Source organism: Chiroxiphia lanceolata, chromosome 3 (assembly GCF_009829145.1).
Source record: "Chiroxiphia lanceolata isolate bChiLan1 chromosome 3, bChiLan1.pri, whole genome shotgun sequence".
NCBI lineage: Eukaryota > Metazoa > Chordata > Aves > Passeriformes > Pipridae > Chiroxiphia > Chiroxiphia lanceolata.
In genome coordinates this window covers 94,619,812-94,644,929 of record NC_045639.1, presented here as the reverse complement: position 1 = coordinate 94,644,929, position 25,118 = coordinate 94,619,812, and the positions used below count along the sequence as shown (strand labels likewise).

Here is a 25,118-nt window from a genome sequence, read left to right as displayed (position 1 = left end):
AAGCTACATAAAGGTTTTTGTATATATGTAAGCATATATACACATAAGATATAATTCCCTTTTTTTGTTTTGAGTATTGTTTTATTGCATATTTAATCAGAAATTATAATTACCCATCCAGACTTCAGGAAAAATTCCAAAGAATAACACTTACCTCTGCAAATTGGCCTGTGGTCACTCCAGGCAGCCAGTGTATCTGTCACTCTCTGACAAGTGATGCTCTTAGAACCTTGCAGCACATAATTATCCTCACAGGAAAACTGTACACTTGCACCCACCCTAGGAAACAAATGAAAGGAAGAAGGAAGGAATTAAAATATATTTTAAATATCAACATCCTCAAATAAATGTAAATATCACCAAATGACAATATTTCAAGATCCAAACAAAGAAATTAAGGTGCAAAATTCTGCTATATCAACATTATATTCATAAAAACCAACTTATACTCTAGGGAATGAGTTTATTATTTGGTTTGTTCACCTTTTAAGGAAGTAAGGCCAGGAATATGAAACAATTGCGATGCTAAGTTTGATCATTTAAAGTATGAGTTCAATGAATGCATAGGGACATATATTTTTTAAGAAAATATATAATGACAATTCTTTCAGGTAACAGAATTTACTTCATGAGTAATTCCAACCTCTCTATTTTCTAAAGTGAGACAATAAGCAGTTAGATAAAGTAATTTGTTAACATGCAACCAAGAAATACTAATTTCAGTCAATGATAATAATTTATTAAATATTCCTGACTGTGTTGAATTTTCCTGTTAAAAATCATGCTAAATGATAACTTTGTTTTAGGTCTGAAAATTGACTGTTACACTTTTAACATTGAAATCTGTCCCTTTGGAATGATTTTTGCTGACTAGTCTTTATGAAGAATTAAAAGAAATGTATACAGTTACTGTCTATAGCAAAGAGAGATTTCCTAAACAGTATTTACATGTCCGCTTCCATTTATTATTTGTGACACTCTATGTTCCCCATCACAAACAACTGGTTCTGTTGTTTGTTTTCATGTACTTTTAAATCTGTATTTGATAATCCCATGTTGCGAACTAAGTGACCTCGATAAAGCAGATTTCTCAGTTTAGAGTCCTAAACACCAGGGGATTGCTAGATGGCAATCAGAAAGCTCAGTGGTTATAACTGCACTGTGGAGAACTGCAAATAATCTCATTCACTATCATCCATCTCGTTCCTACCTTTCAAGGACAAGAATTTTCTTAGTTTCTCAGAGGATGTCACAAACACTAACTCTATTGTTTATCATTATTATGTTCTTTTAGTTCTTTCGTGAAACTTTATTAGGATTTGTTGTTGTTTTTTTTGTTAACTTTAAAATTTGAGTATGATGTTCTGAATGTAGGAGAGCTTTAAAAACTACTTAGAAGTTTGTTCTTGAGCTGCTAAATGTGAAAACTCAGAAAGGCAGGGAAAATATTGGTCCTTTCCTTCTGTAATTCATGAAAAATGCATTAAATCCTTGAAGACTAATATAATTTTATAAAATTGCATTTGTTTTATATTTGTCATAACCTAATATGCTTCAGAACATTCTTAGAACCCTCAGAAAAATAGACCAAGCATGATTCCAAATAAATACATCAAATTAATAAACAATTACTTCCTCTTTTTTTGTAAAGAAAATAATAATATTAATTACTCTGACATTTTAATGCCATAAACACATATCTTCTAAATGCGTTTTCTCATATTTTCTAAAATGATGAGCTCTGAATTTCTTTTGCTAAGGAAACAGAAAACAAGCAGTTACCCAATTGTGATAAGTGCAAATTGAGAACTGAAGTACTTAAAAATCATATTGGATAAAGACTTTCCCAAAAGTGTAATGATGCATGAGCCAACATGAAAACTTCAACATTTCCCTGAAGTTTGCTACTATCAAGGCTTCGAAGGACAATTAAAAAACTCTGCATATACAAAAAATTAGAGTGAAACAAAATGCACAATTACTGGATGTCTGCAACAGTAATTTATAATTTAAAATATTCAATTATTCTCCCCAAGAAATAGAGAAGGGAAAAAAAAACCCAAATAAAACCCCAAAACGAACAAGAGAAATAAAAATATTTTTAAGTTTGATGCAGTAAGTGAAGGTTTTCATGTTTAGACTGGGTTTTGATCATTACAGACATACTTTTAAAATTCTAATTAATGTATACACAAAACATTACACACTAATCTAATCTATACACCTATGATGGTCCAATTTGTTTCAATGTTATCCTACACAGTATGTATTTCAGGTTTTTGGTTGATTTTTTTTCCCCAAAGTTCTAGAAATAGCTTGGATCTAAGGGTCTAAGAACAATTAATGTCAATGTCATATATTCTATATGGTGGGTATAATCTTCTGAAATTGAAGACAAACTAAGGAACACAAAAGAAATATGCTGAATAAAACATAATAAAAACAAACAAGAATCATAGCAAAAACCATCACATTAAAGAACAAGATAATAACATAAGTACTCAAAAGTTCCTTATATATCTAAATAAGCATTGTAGGAGGTGGGATGCACCTGGAACACACAAACTACCATAAAACTCCTAAACAACATCCAGATTGCTGAGTCTCTGCATTGTTTATGCTTGACATTTTCCCATTTAAAAAGTGGACATGTTTTTAAAGCTGTCTTTTATCTTGTTTGATCTATGATTTCAAATAAAATTATTGCTTCATTTAATATCCACTTGTTAAAAATTAATGTTTTTAATTGAGTTGGTTTAGTTTGGTTTTGGTTATTTTTTTTTACATCTCTACCTCCCTAGTCATTTTGCAAATCTGTGGGCACTGGAAATATTGTGCTTTGTTTTGATATTTCTCTATGTAAACTTTTCAACATGTGGAAGAGATCTGTTTCCTCTTTTTTCTTTTTCATTTTTAAATTTGAACTCTATCAAAGCAATATTTGAAGGTTTATAAGAAAGGCTAGAATTTGACTGAAAGAAGCCCTTTTACAAAATAAAATAGTAACATAAAACAATACTAAGATAAAAAAGTTAATTTAATTTTCAAAAACTGTTTTGAAAATTTAAAAGCTATTTGTGTTACAAGTGTTGGTGAAAATGTGGAAAATTATTACGTTCTCACCTCAGAACACATACCATACAATATTTAAGGACAGCTGAAACAGTATTGTTTATATCTATTTCAGATTTCATTTAGGCAATCTGTTTAAACAAACTGTTTTGAGGTCTCATGTAAAAATAAAATGTGATATTGACCCCAAAATTGTATTGATTATGTTCTCATTAATCTAGCAAAGTCAGACTTGCCATTTGTCCCTCAAAATGAATCCAAATATCCACTGTGTTGTTTTAAAATCACTGAAAAATCTCCTTCCTACTTCCTGAAGTGAACACAGTAAAAGCGTGGCAGGAGGACAGAATGAAAAGGTTAAGATTTCAATACCTTTTTGTTTGCTTTATGATATTAGAATGAATACCATTATTATGCTGAAAATGATGAAACCCTTTTCAAAGAACTTGTCATCACAGAATCAGTTGGGTCTCAGGCTGTCTTGAAAATAAACCCTCTGCCTTTCCATCAATCCCACTCATAACATGTTTTTCAGTAGACAGGAAAAGATTTTGAATAATGTGCATTTTCACATGTTTTAGTTCAGATTAATATTCACAGTTGTCATTCTCCTGACAAGAACAATAGTTCCTTCTGGTGTTTATACTTGCCTCTTAGAAAAGAAAAAAACATTGCCTTTCTTTACTCTCCAGAGTATTTTCATTACATTGGAGAAATACAAGAAAGAGGAAATATTTTGTCCCTTTTCCTGTGGAAGAACTTGATTTGTCATTTCAGAGAAACAAAAACTAAATTCCAGTCAAATTCTCTATTTAAATGTCCAGCCAGATTTCGATAGATAACACCAAGATAACTAAGATAAGTTTTAAATAGATATTATCAAACTTTAAAGTACATGAAAAACAGTTGCTGTTGCATAATCAGTCTTCAGAATAATAAGTAAGGTTTAGGAGGAAAACAAAATTATATTGTTTCTCTGAAATAATATTCAAAATTTGGAGGCCCAAAACATGTATATAATTAATGTGATCAAAGTATATAATATGTTTTATCTTATATGATGTTTCTTGAACACCTTATACATCCATTTATCTTCATGAACAGTAAGATACACTTGGTGAAATGAAAATATTATCAGAGGCTGGATAGGGTAAAGGATGGAGGGAAATAGCCTTGCACTGTCGATTGAGTGAGCATTGCTCATAAGTAAGCTCCAAACATTTAAAATACCTTTAACCCACACTCATTCCTAAGAGACTATGTTCAAAATATAGTCGTCTATGTTTTGTAAGGTTCTTTGACATTAGATTCCCTCGGACATCCTATAATATACTTTGAGCTTTAAGGTTCTTTTGGGCTTTCCCTCTTGGTGTATTTATGCATTGCTGGAAAATTTGTTGTTGAGCTCTCTCACGTAGAGGTTCACATTCTTTGGATCTTTGAACCCGTTTCCCTAAAATTATTCTAGTTCCCTTTCTCTTTCGAATTACAGACTACAGTCTAAAGGGGAAGAGATTAAATTCTCCCTCTAACACTCTTCAAACTTTAAAGTTTTCAAGCAGAGTCTGCTGTTGTTTCTTAACAGCTGTTCATATGCTCCTGACTTAGACCATAACTAGATGAGATCTCTTTGGCCAACAGTGTATCATGAACACATAAAAACTGTACAACATTTATAGATTCACAGAACAAATTAGATTGGAAGAGGATGTCATCTAGTCCAATGTCCCATTCCAATCAAGCCCAGTTAAAACAGAAGGTTCAGAGCCCTGTTCAGCTGAGTTCTGAATGCTTCGCTGGATGGAGACTCTACAAATTCTTTTGTAAACTTCAGTGTTTGACGATCCTCATAGTAAAAACGTGTTTGGGGTTTTTTTAATCCTGAATCTAGTAGTAATTTACCATGGCCCACCATTGCCTCTAGTCCTGTCACTGTTCACCTTTGAGAAGAGTCTGCCTTTGTTTTCTCTACACCCTCCTGTTTAGTAGTTGTAGACAGCAACAAAGTCCTTCAGATTCTCTAAGGCTGAGCAAACCTAGAAGTTGGAGCCTCTTATATGTCAAGTGCTCAGGCTCCCTCATCATCCCAGTCTGCTGAGTTTACTCTGGAATCTTGAGATAATGGTGTGAAAAAGTGCCCTTCAAGTTTGAATTCATTCAGTCTTCCACTAAACATTTTGGCTATGGGCTTAACTCTTTCCAGAGATCCTTTTCTCTCTCAACTGATAACAGAGTGATTTTAGATGCTGCTCTTAATTCTTTCAACTAAGTCTTTGATTTGGAGGAATTCAGAGGAGATATGTTCTACATTGTTTTTGGTTTCATGAGGAGAGATTTAAGCATAGGAGGGAAATTGAGGCATTCCTGCACAAATAGTAAAGTCAAATACTCTCCAAAATAACAGTGGAAGAATAGAGGTATTCCTTGGATGTATACACACAGACATTTTAATACACATTGAGAAAGATTTATATTTTAGCATCCCATTTTTATCTAGTCTTCCACTGACTGATGTTTCTTTCTTCAATACATGAAGTATTAATATAAAAATTACATTTGCTTTCCTGAAATATCTGCCCTTCGGGCAGGAAATACATACTATATTTTGTATCATATAATTTCATTTGTAGCATCTGTACCTGACAAGTTGAATCAGAATACATAGAAAAGGACAATAGTAAATATCTTCTGGACAGCTCGTATCTCTAGTCTATGTATTGAAAGCTTATTTCACTTCATTATTTTTTAAAACACATTAAACTTTTTCTCTGTCGGTAAAGAAACCATGACTTTGCATATAACTGAATCTCTTAGTGTTGGAGTTCTTTATGATTTCTCAGACTCCTGTGAGGATAGAGAAAAATCCAAAAAGAGTATGTCAGTCAGAAATAGATTTTTAACTTATTTTTCCTGTCTGTTACAACCTAGCTTGTAAGAGCCATGATTCAGGAACCAGGCTGGATTAATTTGCTTTACGGAGTTTCAGAGAACTTTGCACAATTCCTTCTAATTCCTATGAATTGTTCCTTTCCATTTACTCTTAGGTCTGACTGTCCACTCCCTGATGAGCAATTCATAAATCTCTGCATGAGCTGGAGGCTCCCATTTCATTCCTTTGACCCTCTTCTCTGCTGCACCTTGAAGTCTCTACCTTTTTTCCTCAATAGGGTAGGAGCAAACTTCCTTCTTTCTCCATAGGGGTCCATTTGACATTGTCTTTTTTTTTTAAATATAACAAAAGTTGAAAACAAAAAAACCAAGGAGACAGAGTTCATCACACACTGAATTTCTCATGTTCCCCAAGTTTTTTAACAGCTTTTACTTAGTCGGAAAACAGATAATACTCTCTGCTTCTTCTTCTATGTTGTCCAGGGAGTTCTGCTTTTTCTATATAGACGAGATTATTATGCTCTAAAATTCCTATTTAAAATGCATTGATTTTAAAAAAGAAACAAGCAAAAACAATTCAAGATATGCAATGGACTGGACCTATTTTGACAAAGAATCAATAAATTTTAAATTAGGGAAATTATACATATCTGTAGTTACATGCTCTGTATACATGTAACAGGAAATACCTTTCTTTTGGTCATATAGAAAACTAAATGTGCCTACCTGAAGTCAGAGCCTACCCTTTTCCCATTTTCAGGAATTCCAGGATCAGGACATGTATCAGATGCAACAGCATCCCCACCCTGGGTCACTGCAAAGCAAAGGAAAAAACACGTTTAGACATGCAACTGTAAAGATGACTATTCACTTTTCCCATACATAAACTTCAACATCCAGAATTCAACCATATTTTACCATTTTCTCTTGAACCAATTTAAATTATTACCAAAAAGAAGCCCCAAAGAGCTGATTTATTTGGTGTATGGTTTATTTTTTTTGGTGATGATAAAAAACTCCCATATTTTGCTTCTGTGGGACACAAAATGATTGACTTCCCATGGTCAGTCACCTTTTTAAGGATATATCAGGTTCCACAGTTTTCCCTATACAGGAAAAACATTTCATGAATTCACTTTCTGAAATACTCAAAAGACACCACTGTAAGGTTAAGATACTATAAGAAAAAATATAACAAATTGTCATGGCTTGAGACCCTCAAAAATCCAATTTCTAAGCTCCCCACATCAATGTGAGAGGGGTTTTCAGACATAACACATCTACTAGCATGAGAAAATTTGATCAAAATTTATTACTAACACAATAAATACTATAATATATTTATATACAACAATGTTAACTATGGTAAAGAAATATATTTACATAGATCAAATCCCTCCTTTCCCTCCAATAAAAGTTCAGAAGAAAAGAAGAAAAGATCTTTTCCACTTTCAGGGCAGCAGTGTCTCTCCTCTTCAAGGCAGCAGCCGTAGCTGGATTTGTCGTAGTTGGAAAATATCTCTCTCTCTCCATTACAACACAGGGGTTTTTTCTCACCCCTCTCAGCTCTTCGGCTCCAACCAAAGGTCTCTCCCGTGGGCTGCCAAAAGCGGGGACAAAGCTTGCTTCACCACAGTCATATCATGAAGCGCAAGACATTTTGTGAAAGTCCCTTCCTTGAGGAGTCAATTTCCCTTGAGTCAAAACGTTTTAGGGCTCTCAGTTCAGTTTTGCCCCAAGTGTTCTAACAGAGCTCCTTTACTCTGTCTCAGTTGCCAATGTGGGGGGGTGTGAAGAGGTCACTTCCCCCACATTCCATCCTGGTCCAGCTCACAGGACGTCTCTGAGCTTTCAGCTCCTCTCTCTAGCTGCTGCTGCATTTTAGGACTCCAAATACACGGAAATATACAGAATATACAGAAAACCCAAACACACATATGCTGTCTATCCTGTACATACACACATATAAATTATACAAGCCTGACTGGATTACAGATGACAACACTACAGCTGAAAGGCAATGGGAGATTAGATGTAAAAAGTGGCTGGTTTTCCCACCCAGGGATATGCTTTCAAATTGAATACAGCAGCAAAAGGAGTGGTGACAAGCAGAATATATACAATCAGATGTTAAGAGCTAGAAATCTTTATGTGTCTTGGTAGCTTCAAGGACAATTAATTTATATAGAAATCCAAAGTTTTACAAAAGATTTCAAGAACTAAAAAAAACTGCATTACAGTACTAGAAAAATACAACTTAGACAATGTTTTAGTAAGGAACAAAATTCTTGACCTGAAGTATAGGTTCTTCTGCAGAGAAGCAGAGTAACTGCAATCATTACAATGCATTTCAACATTTGTAGGTTTTTTTGCATATAGAATGTTTCAAGAATATAGGAAAGAAACATTTCTTTCTCCACGTCTTTTTAATGCTACCTATGGCACTGTATACTCTCTTCTGTTAAACTACATCAAGAAAGATTATGATAATCTCAGAAATTTCTTTGAAGATTCAATTAAAAAAAATATGTCTTACCAAAAAATTTATTTCCTGCTAAATAAAAAACCCAAACGTGAGTAAAAATTCAGTTCAGCTGGACTTTAGTCCATCTTTAGTATCTGGAATTCACTATCTTAAAAACAGTCCTGCTAATTTCACTGAAAATACTTAGACTGATAAAGATTTTTGTGTGTGTGAATAAAGGCTTTCAGAACAAATCTATACTAGCTAGTATTCATATATTTTATTCTGAGAATTTAATTTTGCAGTTTCTTGGGAAATGTCAGTATTGAAATGCAATTATAGACAAAACTTGATCTTGCTAGAAAAGCAGCCTGCTTGTAAACAGATGTTTCTTAAAATAAATTATCTTCCTACTAACAATTCTTCCATTTTTCAGGCACAAAAAAATCAAATATGTACTATTTTTAGCACAGAACTGTAACTATGTTAGTGGAGGTGAGGTTCAGTTTGGACTACTGAATCACCGAAAAACACAAAAATAAGCAATATGACTGTATGGTTATCCAACTTATCAAGATTACTAAACTTGAGCCTTATAGTAACAAATGTAATACAAGATGGAGAATGTTGTGCTTGCTACCATGTTTTAAGCACAAACCCATTGTAGTGAAGCCACCTCATTTTACATATATACATGCACACAAAATGCCTAAGTATTTTGGGACACCAGTAAATGTTGAGTGAGACCTTAGTCATAGTACAAATGATGTGATCTCCTCAGGTGGATGATCACCTTTGCAAAATCTTCTTCTTGACCACTGCTTTACTCTGTCAATGCACTCTCACACTGATATCAGGGAAAGGTGATTCAGGCTATCTCTTATCCATAGAAATACTGTTTCCTGTAACAGGACAGGCGTCATATGTCTGAAACTTGACACATCTTCCTGGATGTCTACAGGTCTTGTTAAATATGGTCCAGGTTTTAGCTTCTATTTTCCCTGACAAACTGTCAAGCGTTTTCTTAACAGATGGTGTTTGCGTGACATACTATCATAGCAAAATAAATTCAACTCCCTATAAAACAAACCTGCCTGATTTTATCTTTCCAGATGGGAAAAAAGGAATAAATTTCTCAAATTAGTGAAACAATTTATTAACTTTAGTGATTCAGGGACACCAGGGACTTTAACGCATATATTATAATATTATGTTATATTATATATGTTATATTATATAACATATATATATATTATATATGTTCTATATAATAATATAACATAATATTATATGTTAGTATTAAAATCTTTACCTGTAAGTATCTTGGAATTTACCTAAAAATTAGATTTCAAAATTTTAAGATTTTTTTTAGCTCCAACATTTCTTATCAGACTGAAAATAGATGAAAAGATGCCTAAATGAATCCCTGTCAGAGACTTTTATCTTCCTCTGCTTCAATCCCATCAGATTTCCCCTTTATCCACCACTATGAAGTATCATCCACTGCTACTGAGATCCATAATGAGAGATGAGAAAGTATAATCTTTGATTTGAGTATCTCAATTTCAGACTATATTTAAACCTTACAGTCTCCGCAAGCATTTCTTGGACATGTCATCTACTGTTCATTCAATCTCATTCACACTCTTTCATTGCTTTAACTTTAAAGAAAAAGACTTTTGTATGCCCTGTGACTTGTTTGTACTCTTTCTGAACTGTATAAAATTTCATTTACTTAGGGTATTATAAAGTTTTTCACGCTTTTTGCATCTTTCTTCTGTTTTCCTCCTTTGACATATCAAACTTGAATTGCTTCCCTTTACATTCAACGCTCATTCACAGACTGAGTGTATTTTAACTATAATTTCAATTTTCATTTTAGAAATCTAAAATTTTGAAGCAATGAATGTATTCATGAAAATGCAAGGTAATTTTCCTATTTAAAGCTTGCAAAATTTAGACAGAAATTACGTAAAACTTTTGGCACAGCTATGCACTAATTAGTAGGATTTTTCTTACAGTACTAACAATGTTCCTCTGCATTGTGAATATAAACTAAACATTTATAAACCAGCATTTATGAAAAATAAATTTAGGACCAGTCTAAATAATAGCAGTTTCTCTCAATATATTCTTAGTACATTTTCAGTATGCTCTCTCCATTTTAAAAAAAAGTTTAAGAATATATAATCCTTGCTAATATCAAAGTAAGACATTACTGTACTTAGACAGTTCCTCATACTGTATCCCAGAATTTCAAGGAACCATCAGCTGGAGAAAATGGCATGTATTTCATGAGACTAATATCAGAAAAATTATTTGAAGTTACAGGGTAGGGAGAACAGTGAGGAAAGATTCTAGTCAGTTTGGAGGTTTTTTTCTTCTTTTTCTAAGGCAGGTTTGAGAACATCAAAGATGCTTCAACCACCAGATGTCTGTGTTACAGAGACAGAACACTCTCAGTGGATACAACTTAACTCTAGAACTTCTCAACAAATCATGCTGTTATATATTGCAAAACTTACGTATTCTCAGGCCTTTCTGCAGAAATAGCTGAAGAAAGGTTAAAAGTTCAATAATGTGATGTACAGCTTTACATTCTATATACAACCTCTCTGGTTAAGACTGGTGATTTAAATGTATATTCGATTAAAAAAATCCATTCCTGCTTTACTGATTGAGAATAAATCAATAGGATTTCTTCCATTTTCTCAGTTGGGGTCATGAAGACTAGTTTCCAAACCTTTGGAGGTCATCTTTATTGTTTTACTTGGTATATGACATAGGAAAATCAGAATTGCTTTAAGATGGTTCACATGTTCTGATTGTAACACAACAGAACAGAAGAAAGGCTAAACTGAAATCAGCCTTTAACAAATTGTAATAATAAAATATTAGCAGATACATTAACATGCTAATTTAGCTCAGCATTTGGGAAGTATTTAACTGTAATGAAGAAGCAATACTAGGAAGGAGGAAGGGCTGTTGCAATTTGCAACGTTTCATACAGCAAGACAAGTGATATGAGATCTCCTTTGTAATATTGATTCTGTTCCAGACATGCTGCCCTGCCCATACACATTTGGAATCTGAAAATATATTAATGATCTGCCCATGCTCATGTAAACTATGTGACTACACACTTTGAATTCATGGACTTTAAAGCAAAGTTACCATGGATCTTTCCTCAGTAACCATTAGGTTAGTAATAAATATTGGGTGTTCATACTTCAAGTTCAACACCTACAGTTTTAAAGTTAACGAGTTATGGCAGTCTCTGATATTCTGTAAGTGATAGCTTCAACTTACAGAAAGGTTCTGGATTTAAAATAAAAATACAAAACTCTGGAACACTCATTCCGTCAATAATTTGTTTTGAATAATTTTCAGATTTAACCAAAAATTTCAAGAATTACCTTCAAGAAAGCCTTAGCAAGTGCTGTATGGAGGCTAGAAAAAAAGACCCTAAAATTCCCTGTGGAAAGATATTGTGAGAAATGGCAGTTTTTTAGAGCAGACTGACAATTTGTGGCCCAGGGGAGGGTCACAGCATACTGAGAACTTTTTACAAACACAGGCTGAGAGAGAAGGGGTTGTTCAGCCTGGAGAAGAGAGACCTCACTGTGGCCTTCCAGTACCTAAAGGGGACTTATAAAAAATGAGGAAGAGTGACATTTTACATAAGCAGACAGTGATAGGTCAAGGGGGAACAGTTTTATACTAAAAGACAAGAGATTTGGATCAGATGTCAGGAAGAAATGCTTTACTCAGAGGGTGTTGAGGCACTGGAAGAGGTTGCCCAGAGAAGCTGTGGATGTCCCATCCCTTGAACTGTTCATGTCCAAGCTTGATGGGAATTTGAGCAACAGAATCTAGTGGAAGGTGTTCTAGCCTATGGTGGTGGGGTTGGAACTATGTGACCTTTAAAGTCCCTTCCAACCCAAACCATTCAATGATTCTGTGAAGTTTGTAAACTGAACAAGACTCTTCTATGAATGTGTTCTTTACCTCTCTATTATGATGAAAATAAAAGCTTACACATGTAAATATCAACCTCTGTCCAGTCAAGAAGTCACACAGAAGGGCAATGACACTGTTTCAATTAAACAAGATATTAGATGCAGTAATTAATGCAATAGAGCCAAAACTTGATTATTCATTAAGCTCCTTATATTTACATTTATTTACATTTTAATTTTTGAAAAGCTTGATTCGTATTGAAAAATATCTAACAGTTCTAGCCATAATTCTCTTCATTAAATAACTATGCTGCAAAAATGAAACTAAAACCTTTCAATTATTCTGTATCAAGTGTACTAAGTTGGAACCCTAATAATGATATACAAGGGTATTGCTTATAGGGATATATAAAAGGATATACCTAGTAACAGATAGTGCCTTAAAATTAAAAAAGATCATAGATGTGACAGAAAATACAGTTTTGAGTAGAAGTAATTGTTGCAATCAAAACACCAAGGAAAAAATAATACGTGAACAGTAAAAGTAATATAAAGAGTATTATATAATATTTTTCCATAGAATTTCTTCCTTGTTTTTAGAATACCATAAAATTATTTTTAGCAAGATGAGCTGATGGCCCATATGCTCCATGCTCCATCACAGACTTTAAGCAACTCCTTTAGTAGAAACAGTATGACACTGATCTGTTAGAAACAACAGAAATAAACCCATATGACACTTATTCTAATGAAGAAGCGATACATTACTGAAACCTAGAGAAATGGAAAAGAAGAGAGACAAACAAGGAAGGACAGGTAAGGGAAGTTTTAACAAGGTAACTACTTTCAAGAAGCTAGTTCAAACTCTTTTTTCCTTAATGAATTGATTATAATATTTGAATACTATTGAATAGAAAAATATAGTCATGTGGACACCAGATGGCAGGGGCTCAAAAGGCCATTCTGGGCAGTCACACAAGGAGAAACCATTATCCAAAACCTGCCCAGAGAACACTTTTACAGATGGCATTGTATTCCTTCAAACTGATTAACAAATCTCATCAAGTACTGTTCTAGAAGTTCAGAAAGCCATGGACAGCTGCTAGATTTCATTTAAAATTGAAACTCTCCAGTGTTTCTCACTATAAGAGCTTTGAAAATTTGAAAGGGAAGTTTAACCACCCCTTGTGCTTTAAAACATTGGATAAAACCCCTAATTTCTGCAACAGTAACTATTAAAAAATCCTACAATTTTCACATGCTAAAGATAATTATTTTAGCTGTTTTTGAATAAGCACATTCAAACTTTGGAAAATCATCATCCTACTAGATTGCAGCTGTCATCTTTGTTGGAATACAGGATCCCTGTAGTTTACCAATATATTTATAGCACTCCTTTCTCCTGCAGCTGGGAATTTCTACCAATAGTCTTTTACTTGCTATAACCAAAATTATTATTCCTTAGTGATCACAAGGCCTGAGAATAGATTGCCCTTATATAAATCCAATAGTAGTCTTGTCCATTCTCAGTGGTTGAATCAGCAGTTAAAAAATAAAAAAGGAGAAAAGTTTTTTTCTCACTTTGTTTTTCTGTTTTGGTTTTATTTGGTGATCTCCTTTTCAACAGCTGAATTTAAGATTTACTCCAGCTTACCGAAGAAATTTAAGGCTCAGCAGATGCACACCTTTCAGGCAGTGTGGGAGCTTACTAGTCCAGCTTTTCTTGAAGTCTTGAAGTGTCTGCTCACTCATAACAACATTTGTTTTATATTTACCCCCACTGACCTCCATGGGTTGCTTCACCATGGTGTTCACCACAGGCTGCAGGGGAATCTCACCTCCAGCACCTGGAACTATTGGTGTCTGAATAGTTGTTCCTCTCACATATTCTCATTCCTCTCTTCTTTGAGCACAATTACATCTGCATGATAACTGGTTTTTTTTCCATCTTAAATATACTGTCACAGATGTGTTACTGCCCTCTCTGGTTGGCTCAGCCTTGGCCAGTGGCTGGTCCTTCCTGGAGCCAGCTGGCATTGGCTCTGTCAGACATGGAGGAAACTTCTAGCAGCTTCTGACAGAAGCCAGCCCTGTAGCCAGCCCTTCCTTGCCCGCCTCAACCTCCCCTCTCCCAACTTCCAGCCACACAAACATACAGCAATTTAAAAAAATACAGAAATATATAGAAATTATATGTTTGGGAAGTGTGGCAAGAAATTGTCAAATATTTACTTTTTTAGCACAATCAAACATTTGGATTTTAGTTTGATTAAAATACTACTTAAAAGTTTGGGGTGAAAGGATTAACTTTAGTTTTAGCAGTAAGTTCTAATTTAAACAGATTTTTCCTCTGAAATATAATTTATTGGGAACATTATGTTTCCTCCATTCCCATGGTGAAATTCCTATAAGTCACACAAAAGCTATAGTTCAGAATCAGATGCATTTACCACATATAATTGTGTGTGTGCGCTGGTTGCACTCTACCAGAATGAACAAACCTTCTGAGATACTACTTGACTCATTCAAGATAAAGATGCATCATGAAGGATAAAGACATCTTTGATAATTGCAAAAGCCATATTTTCCCAGCTGTTGAATTCATCAGATCCTAGGAACAGAAAGTGAACTTGCAAAAACCAGGCTGACCGGGTTGAAAGCCTGTGTTTGATTTCCTTCACCTGATGGGCCACACACAACACTACTGTTGCCAGCTTAAGTGCAAGAAAATTCATGAGTCTAAAAAGCTGAAATTTTCCAGTGAGTGCTGTTCATTCAGCAAAGATTCAATATATAAGTTTGCCTTATGTTCTCTCTTAGTAAAGAAATTGACAGCATAGTAAGAGTACCTTAGGACTTCAAAATCACTCATTAAGACTTGCCTGAAGGTATCCATGCCTGAAAATATAACACCTCCCTTTTGTCAATTTAAAAATATTGTCCTTTCATCAATCCTAATACTTAACTAATGATCTACAACACGTCTTTATATTGCTCAAGGTCATGAGGGAAAGACAGAGAAGAAACTGTCCCACATCACTATATAGCAATTGTATTGTACTGTTTTTGTGGCCCACATACAGTACAACTATTTAGCACTCATCTAAACTCATCAAACTTAAAAAGTTCATGTAGCAATAAAGACACTAATATAAGAGTGCATATTGAGCTCCTCAGTCATTACATGTACTTTGAATTCCAGTGTCATTTCATGACTTATTCTCTTAGAGTTATACAATAATCAAATACAAAAAATGGAAAACCATTACATCACTGAACCCAACAGATAAAATATTAGTAATGATTGGGAGTGCAGGATTTTATCTAATAGGTAAATGATTAAAAAAATATTTTAAAAATAAATATATTACATTTATTTTTCACATCACATGACAGGAAGGGAAAGCAAAAGCTTGACATGAAAATTAAACTACCATTATATATTTGTCCTTTGAAGATCATACAATTAAGTATGTGTAAGGCTTAACACATAGCTCAGAATAAACAACTGTTGTTTTTTCCAGTACCACTTCATTCAGAATTGTAGGAAAGTCAGTAATTTACTTTGAAATGACAGAGCTGATAAAGAGTCAGTAGTAAACTGCAATTTTATGGGATATCCAGAAGCATTCTTTTCAAAAGAAATAAAGCCAACATGTTGTATTGTCTCAGTGGCTTAAAAGTTTGGAAAATTCCATTTTTCATCAGTGTCAGGTTATAAACTCACCCTACAATGCTATTTACTTGTAAATATACTGCCACTCTATAAAATATTTTATTGATTCACACAGCTGTCTTTTTCTTTTCTTTCGAAAAAGTAACCTAGCATCTTACTGGGCACTGCCATTCCCTCAATAAAGCTGAAGATGACTATAAATTTATTTTTTAAATATAAATAAGGGTTAAAATTACTGTCTTTTTTTAACTAAAATTCTCACTTTCTCAATTAGTTATTTAATATCCATTTGTCAATCAATACATTACCTGCTTTTTTTTTTTTAACTGATATTAAATTTTGGTTGACTTCCAGAGTAAAATGTTTAGCACTGGGTAACAAATCAGAAGAGATAACAAAACAATTAGCCATGGATATACTGCATTAGTGATCTAATTTTTCAATATAACCTTAAGGATTTTTCATTGAATTTATATATATATATACATACACACACATATATCAGTCCACTGCCCAAGGTTTGCAGAATTTAATCATATTGGCTTTGACATTGAGAAAGAGACTAAGATTAGAAAATAACTGCTAACTATGGGATAATCTACCGAGGTGCTGTTTATATAAAAAATAAAATAAAATGATACATAAAAATTCTGTTCTCTGGCCTTTTTCTGACTTTTAATGTGACTTTGAGCAAAACAATTAAGCCATCTCTCAAGTGAAACCTAGGTAGAACATGGAAGTTTGTGACCAGAACTATTCCTGAAGTTTCCTGTTGAGCTGCTCTCCAAAGCTCAAGCCATTTAAATTGTGACGGGTCATCACTTTCTGCCTACTTCACCCTGCTAGGGTAAAACTCTATTACGTGGTAATGCTTGTGATTGAAGCACACTGCTGACATTCTAAGAGCTTCATTTTACTGGCTAGAACAAATATAAAATGTCTAGTTACAATGCTTTAAGGGATGCACAATCCTTCTAAGAAATAAAGCAAGCACTTTCCAACTAAACTTCATGTTATTGCAGTTAAAGTTCTCTAATTTAAGTTTTTAAGCAATCTGCCTGTTGATACACCAGAAGCTGGATAAGAATTAAAGTTCTCAAGAACTTCAAATTTCATATTTAACATATACCCATAGCAAGAGGCTTCTCCAGTGGTGATTTAATCTTTTAAATCAATGAAGAACTTCCTGTTTAAAGTAGCATTTGCAAATCTAAATCCAAAATTAGGTTATAGCCATTTACTTTTGTGAGCACCTAAACTTCAGATAGCACTTTTTTTATTTTTCATTATATTGTGCAAAGTACATAGGTTCAAAAGAGAGACTGTTTCTTCTGCTGATCTGCCCACATCTATTAAGGGAAAATACTGATCTCCACTCTCTTTGGAGTGCCCCATTCCAGAAGGTCCTCTAGAATTGGGAATCCTTTGTACAACGAAGCATTTTCTGGCACCTTAGCATAAAAAACTTAACTACAGATAGGATTTGCGACTTTTTTTTTTTTTAAATTGTAGTTATACTCCTGTATGCTCTTTTCAAGTGCTGAGGAATATATCTGGTCAGATGTATTACTCAACACAGGCTGCTATTCAGTGAAAATGATTGTGACATTGTGCAAACATCAGGAAACTAGGAAAGTTTGTATAAGAAGGACCATACCAGAAAATTCAGCACCAATTTTTCTCTTGATATGTTTTGAACATTTTTTCCAGACTTGGATGAAAAAAATGAATGCAATTATTTGTATTTCTCACTTGGAAGTTTCCAGTAGCTATTAAGATGACCTAAACTAACATTTAAATACCATGAATCTGCAGAGTGGATATGACACAACTTCAAAGGACAGAAGTCTGCTTTTCAAACTAAAGTTCAAAAACTAGAACAGCAGCAGTACATAATTTGTCCAGAGGTTTGTTTTTTTTTACACAGAGTAGCTCAGTGCATTTTGAAATAAAACTGGAATGTCTCGTGCCCTGAATTGTCTATCTATAACAGCTACATCTACAGATAGGTATTCCAAAAGAGAAAACCACTATATCATAGATAAAGGAAAAATCTCAGAGGAGAACATTTCTGCAAATAAAAATACATGCTGCAACATTTTTGCTAATTCTGTACAGGCACTGTCTAAAATAATAGGGAAATTAAGTAAAAAAATCAAAACAAACGCTTTTCTTTTCTACACAATGATATGCAGCTGTATAAATATCTTGGACTCTGGATATCGTTAAAATGCATAGCTAAAACATTTAAAATGTTATTTTAGTTGGATCTTTTATCCCCTTCATTGACATTATCAGGGTGGATGTCAGTTGCAACATGTTCCATCCTACTCTTCTCACTACGGCAAAAATAATTAAAAAAAAAACCTAGGCAATTTATCACAATTTTCTATGGCGTCTGTGTGTCAGATAGACACTTCTCTCTTGAATATGTAACCTCAATCATTCTAGTAGGTCTGTTTATTCAGGTGAAATGCCAAACTGTTAATTCATATTTCCTTTCCCTCTTTCTTACACAGGAGTCAGTGATTTATGCCAACCTGCTAATTCTTGAGGGAAAGGGGTAAAGAGGTTAACTCCTCAAAATATATTTTGGTCCTTGTAGTGTCAGTAAAGTGTGACAAGCTTTAAATAAACAATGGTTTTGGCCAGGCAACAAATGGGAAAGAAAAACAAAGATTTAATTTTTAAGGTTTTGCCCATTAATTACCCATTAAAAATCATGATACCTTCCATATAGCTGCTTACAGGGTTGAAAGGCTCACTACAATAAATTGGGATTTTCGTGATTAAAACATGTTTTCCAAAATAATTCAAAGATATAGCTATTTGCACCCAGGAGTGAAGGTATATTGTGCCTATGATTTGCTCTGTTGGGTGGCTCCTTGTTCTTTTTAAGATCACAAGTAAAAGACATTATTTTATGGTTCAATTCATATAATCTGCCTTTGCATATAATGTGATGGGTATTAATAATACAACCAGGAATTTGGTTAACTTTTGAAAAAATTTGAATGATCTTTCTTCAGAATCTGTGTCAGATTCTCCAGTCTTCCAATCTGATGGAGGAATCTTTCTTGTGCCTTTAAATCAGTTCCAGGTGCATTTTATCAGTGTCCCATTTCTAGCTACTATCAGGGCAGTTCAGCTTTACATCTGTATAAAATGGAACTCATGGTAATTAATTGACACAAATGATCAAATACTATGCACAACCCTTGTGAAGCTAGCTCAGCACGAAAGTGAACTCCAAAGTCATTGTTTTTCCCTAAGTAACTTGAAACAGATATTCCGTAACCTTGTTACCACTCCCAGAGTTTCGTAAAAATAAGAATTACATTTTGAGATCAGTTTAAAGATGAATACTTGCTCCTCCTTCTGAGGCTGACAAGTCTCATTTTACCCATGACAGCCTCCAGCTGTTAAACAGAAATATGAATCAAATGTGGACTACTGATGTGAAAAGCCAATTTCATTGCTTTGACAAAAGAAACAAGTTAGATTGTGATTATAGCAATCATATTTTATTACTGTGTTAGTATTTGTAGGAAGGTGGCCCCCACCATAAAAACCAAAACCATTTGACATTGGGCTATGTTATTTGACATCTATGTATATAAAAATGTCAGGCAGGTGAAATAACCACTGCTCTAATTAAACTGACCCATAGGAAGTAACACACTGCAACATTCCAGATCTCTTTGACAATGCATTTTCAGTCCCTTTAAACTGAAATGCAGTTAATTTCAGACTAGATGCAAAGAAAGGATTTTTTGATGAGGATGGTAAAACACTAGGACAGGATGACCAGAGATGCGATAGAAGCCCCATCGCTGGAGATATTCAGTGTGAGGCTCAATGGGGCTCTGAGCAACCTGTTGTAGTTGAAGATGCCCCTGCTCATTGCCAGATAAACATAAATGTCCCTTCCAACCCAAACCATTCTATCACTCTATGATGCTTACTTATCAGATGGACTCGAGAAAAGTTGTCTATAATTAGAGGCAGATTTTATGTCCTTAATGTCTCTACTCTCATTGTACAAAGGATGAATTGTATTCTGTTGGAAATATTCACTATCAACTATTTATTGGATACTGGTTTTGAAAAATAAAGGCCCACTATAACCGGGATTTATGTCTTTTTCTATATTGTCCCATAGCTGAGAAGAGGGAAGGCAGGGCAGATGGGCAGAGACCAGTACTGCCATCAGAAGTTGTGGCTGGTATTGCCACACCAGTGCCAGCAGTCATGTGGCAGTAGCCACCAGTAGCAGATTGGCTAATGCTTCTGAAATTATTCAGACATCTCAATGGAAAAAAAAACAACTAGATTTAGCAGAGCATCCCATGATTGCTCTGTATGGTCTCTATTGGCCCCTGCCAGCAGGTGAAAGCAGAAAATAATTCACAAGTTTACTTAACCTAATTAGAGGACCAAGTGACCATAATTGACTGCTGAAGTTGCCTCCCTCTTTTACAATAGAAGGGGTTGGCAAATTTTTTTGTTTTGGATTTGTTCTGTTTTTTTGTTTGCTTTGCTTGGTTTTTTTAATTTTTTTGCAGAAAAAATAAAGTTTGTCCTTTGTTGTATATCCCATTTGCTCTGACACTTAGAAACCCTAGCCTGGTGAGTGAACAGCAGTGGAGCAGTTGCAGAAATGGAACAGCTGCAGTTCACATCATCTCCAGCCCGCATTTGGATTATATCCAGAGGTCTGCAAGGGTCACTGTGAAGGAAGTGTCCTCTGCCTCCTTCTTGTAGCAAAATTACTTGGTCCTGAATTTCACCTCAAAACACACTGGGCTGCCCATAGCTCTCCATGCAACATGAAATGCAGTTTTATGCTGGTTGCATTTGTCCCCTTAAGGATATAGCAGGCAAAGGGAAAAGAGTCTTGCTCAGCACACTGTGAAAAATGTGAGTTTTTACCACATAAAATCAGTACACACGGCAGTCAGGGTAAAATGAGAAATGAAACACAGCAAGAACAAACAAATGAAAAATGTAATGGTGGTCTGTTCTGTCTGAGTTAAGAACTCTGTTGAGCTCCCGTGTCCAGGCTCCGACAGCAGGGGCTGCAGGGTGGCTCTGTGAGGGCAGGCTGGGGCTGCCCCGCGCCGGGCACAGCCGGTTCCAGCCGGCTCCAACCCACCCACTGCAGGGCATGGCTGAGCCCACAGCCAGGGTGGGGGGGTCTCAGTGAATTCTGCTTCTGTTTGGTACAGATGATCAGTTGAACTTGCACAAATCCTTGTGGCCTTTATCTATCTAGCTTTAGGTACTTAAGCGAGAGACTTATTATGAAGTGCCAGCAACCTTATGAATGCTCTTTAAAGGTAACTGTTTCTCCTTCTCTGTAAAAAGACTTAGGGTAATAATATTCCTAACTGAACAAATCCATACTTAAAATGAGATATGGGTCAAGCCAGAGTTCCTTTTCATTGTTTGAAGATAAAAAAAAAACCCCAAACAATAAGTTAGATGCTTTAGCTAGATGTAGTTTAGAAGGAGGCATTGAAGCATTCAAGGCCAGGTTGGCTGGGGTTTTGAGCAACCTGGTCTAGTGGAAGGTTCCGCGCCCATGGCAGGTGGGTTGGAACTAGATCTTTAAGGTCTTTTCCAATCCTAACCACTATGTGGTTCTATAATTTAATTATCAAATCAAATTGGTGTGTGAAGTGGTTGAAAAAATCTTGGTGTTAGTAATTATCACTTTTATCACAATGTTTGGACCTGACAGCTCGACAAACATAAATGTAATATTCATTATGTCACATGCAAAATTACCATCTTTTCCAAAGCTAGACATCAGAAATTTAATCTTAAAGTTTGGTTTTGTTGTCTTTCTATTTCAGAGTGTTTTGAATGCAAAAATACAGCTGTATACACATATTTGAATACCTTGTGCATTAGCCCTTTTGGAATCTTAAAAAAAAAAAAAAAGTACACTAATTTCCATTTGATATTTTCTAAAATAAAGGACTGTTGACATTATTTATCTAAAATCATTGAAGGAGAAACAAGAGGTGGTCCATAGTTAATTGTCATCCATGCTTAAGCCTGTCACAATACTATTTGCTACTGGCAACAGCTTTTATGGTATCAGATGAGAACTCGTGCAACTGCACAGAACTCAGGCTCTTCAGTCCGTGAACATTTAAATACACACACCCATGGAAGCAGAAATTAGGAACAGAAAGATAAAAAGAAGTTTACTTCTGTTGTTTTTTGAAAACTGTTTAAAAGCTGTTTTCTGACTCTCATTTCTTCCCCCAGGTAGTAAAGGAAGAAGTGTCTCATGGTGCACAGGACTTTTATATTCAGGTGGTAGCATTAAAGTAGAATATAAAGCCTAAAAACCAAATGTCCTATGCAGAGCATGACTATGCCATGGCCTTTGTTTCTTCAGGCTGTCCAAGTCACAAACTGTATAATTCATGTTCAAAAATTAGTTTCTAGGTCCCACCACTGAAAAGCCTGAAGCTGTTTTTCAGTCTGCTTTTCTCTGAGCCTATTGAATGTATTTGATGAACAAGTTATGAGTAGAATTTTAAAAGAAATCAAACCTTATGGGCAACAGCAGTGATTCAGTTCTGATCTACTTATAGAAGTATTTTCCACATGACTTTAGAAAAGTTCTACCACTCTCACTGTACTACCATGGTTACCAGAATGCAAGTATGTTGCATTGTTTTCTGTTTTCTTTTTTTCATAAACTGCACTCAAGCCTTTGAATTCCAAATAAACATATTATACATATGCTATCATGATTTAGCAGTAATTCACTGTGAAAGTCATAACTTCTAATGATCAGGAAAAAATGGAGACAGATCAAGCAAACATATTCCTTAAGTACATGAAACAATAGAAAAAAGATACTTGTGAAAAGAGAATATATTAATTTCTCAAATTCTTGATCACTGAAAGGTACTTTTGACATGCTGCAAGGAAAAAACCCCAAATATTGAATATTTTTATTTTACATGTATGAAATACAATAGAAAAAATAAAGCTCTATAACAAAGTAAGTGTCCAGTAGAAAAAAACCTATAATTTCCAACCCAGATTTTTATTGAAATAGATTCCATAAGTTTAGAATGAGCAGTTTATATATAAATGTGTATATATATATATGTATGTAAGGATAGATACAATTTTGGAAGAATTTGTAGCAGAAAGTTAGGAATTTGGTTTTCCCTAGGAAGCCTTTCTGCCTAAATGGTAACTCCTTCTCAAAGGCAGTTTCAATGCTTTCCCCCTCCCACATAGCAAGAGAAGTTCTCAGCCTCTCTCTCTGCTGCATAAGAGGAGAGAGATAACCCTAAAAGACATGTACAGAGGTCTTGAGAAGGCAGAGGAGAAACAGGGAGGATAAAAGGTGCCCCGAGGAGGCAAGAACTTGCCTTTTGCCCCTGAAGGGCTGATGCACTGCATCATAAAAAAGTGATCCTTGCATCTGAAATAAACCTTTTCTTCTTTAATCCTTCTACTACCCTGGCATTCTTGGGAAGCATACCTGCATATGTTTACTTTACACTGTAGTAAGAAAAATAAATCAAAGTTTTGGTAAAGTAGTAAAAGAGATAAATTATTGGAAATAGACCTTAGAAAAATTTTAACATAGGTGTTTTTATGCCTTTCCTTTCTTATTTGATCAACAAAAGAAAACCTATTTCATGTCTGAAAATTAAATTAACCAGACTCACAAAGTATTAAGTTTCCATGCCTTAATATTTGAGGGTATTCAATTGGTATTATCCTATAATCCGCTTCTATATTCCATAAATCTAAATTTTCTGCTGCTGCTTCTTCAGACATTGTATATAGAGAAATATCCTCCGCAGTCTTTTACTTCTTTGGCAGTTTTGCCTGGGATAGAGTTAATTTTCTTCATAGCAGTTACTAAAAGGCTATGTTTGGGATTTGTCTGGAAACAGTGTTAATAATACAGGGGTTTTGTTACTTCTGAGCAGCACTTACAAAGAGCAAAGGCTTTTTCTACTTCCTACACCACAACATCAGTTAGGTGCAGATGCACAAGAAGTCGTGAGGGAACATAGCTGAGACAGCTGACTCCAGTTGACCCAAGGGATATCACACACCATATGTATGCTCAGCATACAAAGCTGGCGGAAGAAGAGGAAGGAGGGGACATTTGGAGTGACGACTTTTGTTCTCAAGTCACCATTTCACATGATGGAGCCCTGCTTCCCTGGAGGTGGTTGAACACCTGCCTGCCCATGGGAAGCAGTGAATGAATTCTTTGTTTTGCTTCTGCTTGCATGCATGGCTTTTGCTTTTACTATCTTTGTCTCAACCCATGAGTTTTCCCACTTTTACTCATTCAGTTCTTTCCCCACACCCCGGAGTGGGGGGTGACTGAGAGGCTGTATGGGCCTGGGTTGCCAGCTGGTGTCAATCAACAACTTCTGTGGTAAGCTTTTGTGTATGGCGTATGGCAAAGAGAAAAGGAAAAAGAATAAAACTTTCGGTTGTCCTGTTTCAAGGAGGGGCATAGTAAGCTGAACACAAGAAGAATCATCTGATTCCATCAAGGCTTTTAGCATATTGGAACAAGGTGTTATCTCTATTAATAATTAAGGCTTCAAGTTTCCAATCGAAAATGGCAAGGTATTATTAATGACATTCTCAAAACTGCATGGAAGAATCATTTAAAAATGAAACAAACAACCTAACATTTTTAATATGCATAGTTTTGATTCCTTTCTATTTTGTCATCCTGACCCCTACAATAAGTTTGTGGCCAAAAAAATATAGCTAGAATACTAGCTTTCAAGGCCAGGAGCTTAGTGAACAGTAACTAAATTCTACATCTCATCTTCAAAATTTAGGAAGTCAATGAACAAAATTTCCTTTCTACCGTATAAATCAGTAGGTAAATTGAAAAGTGTTTGTTTCTTTCTCTCAAGTGATGGATTCACAGAAAAGAGAACAATCTGTATCTGTTTTCTTGTTGATGATCTATGTGAGAAAAATAATTAACTGATCAGTTACTTACATCTAAAAAGAACAGAAGTTAAGGTTTTGCATGTAA

At 34.8% G+C, this 25,118-nt stretch overlaps 1 protein-coding gene across 5 annotated transcripts in view; it reads right to left on the bottom strand.

Moving 5' to 3' along the window:
- CSMD1 (CUB and Sushi multiple domains 1) overlaps positions 1 to 25,118 on the bottom strand; it is a 1,084,078-nt gene that overhangs the window by 329,625 nt on the left and 729,335 nt on the right. For all 5 annotated transcript variants that reach the window (XM_032681799.1, XM_032681800.1, XM_032681801.1 and 2 more), the window contains 2 exons: positions 6,688 to 6,775; positions 155 to 279 (listed from right to left, as the gene is read on the bottom strand). In XM_032681799.1, the coding sequence (XP_032537690.1) occupies positions 155 to 279; positions 6,688 to 6,775 (213 nt within the window). The remainder of the gene's footprint in view (positions 1 to 154; positions 280 to 6,687; positions 6,776 to 25,118) is intronic.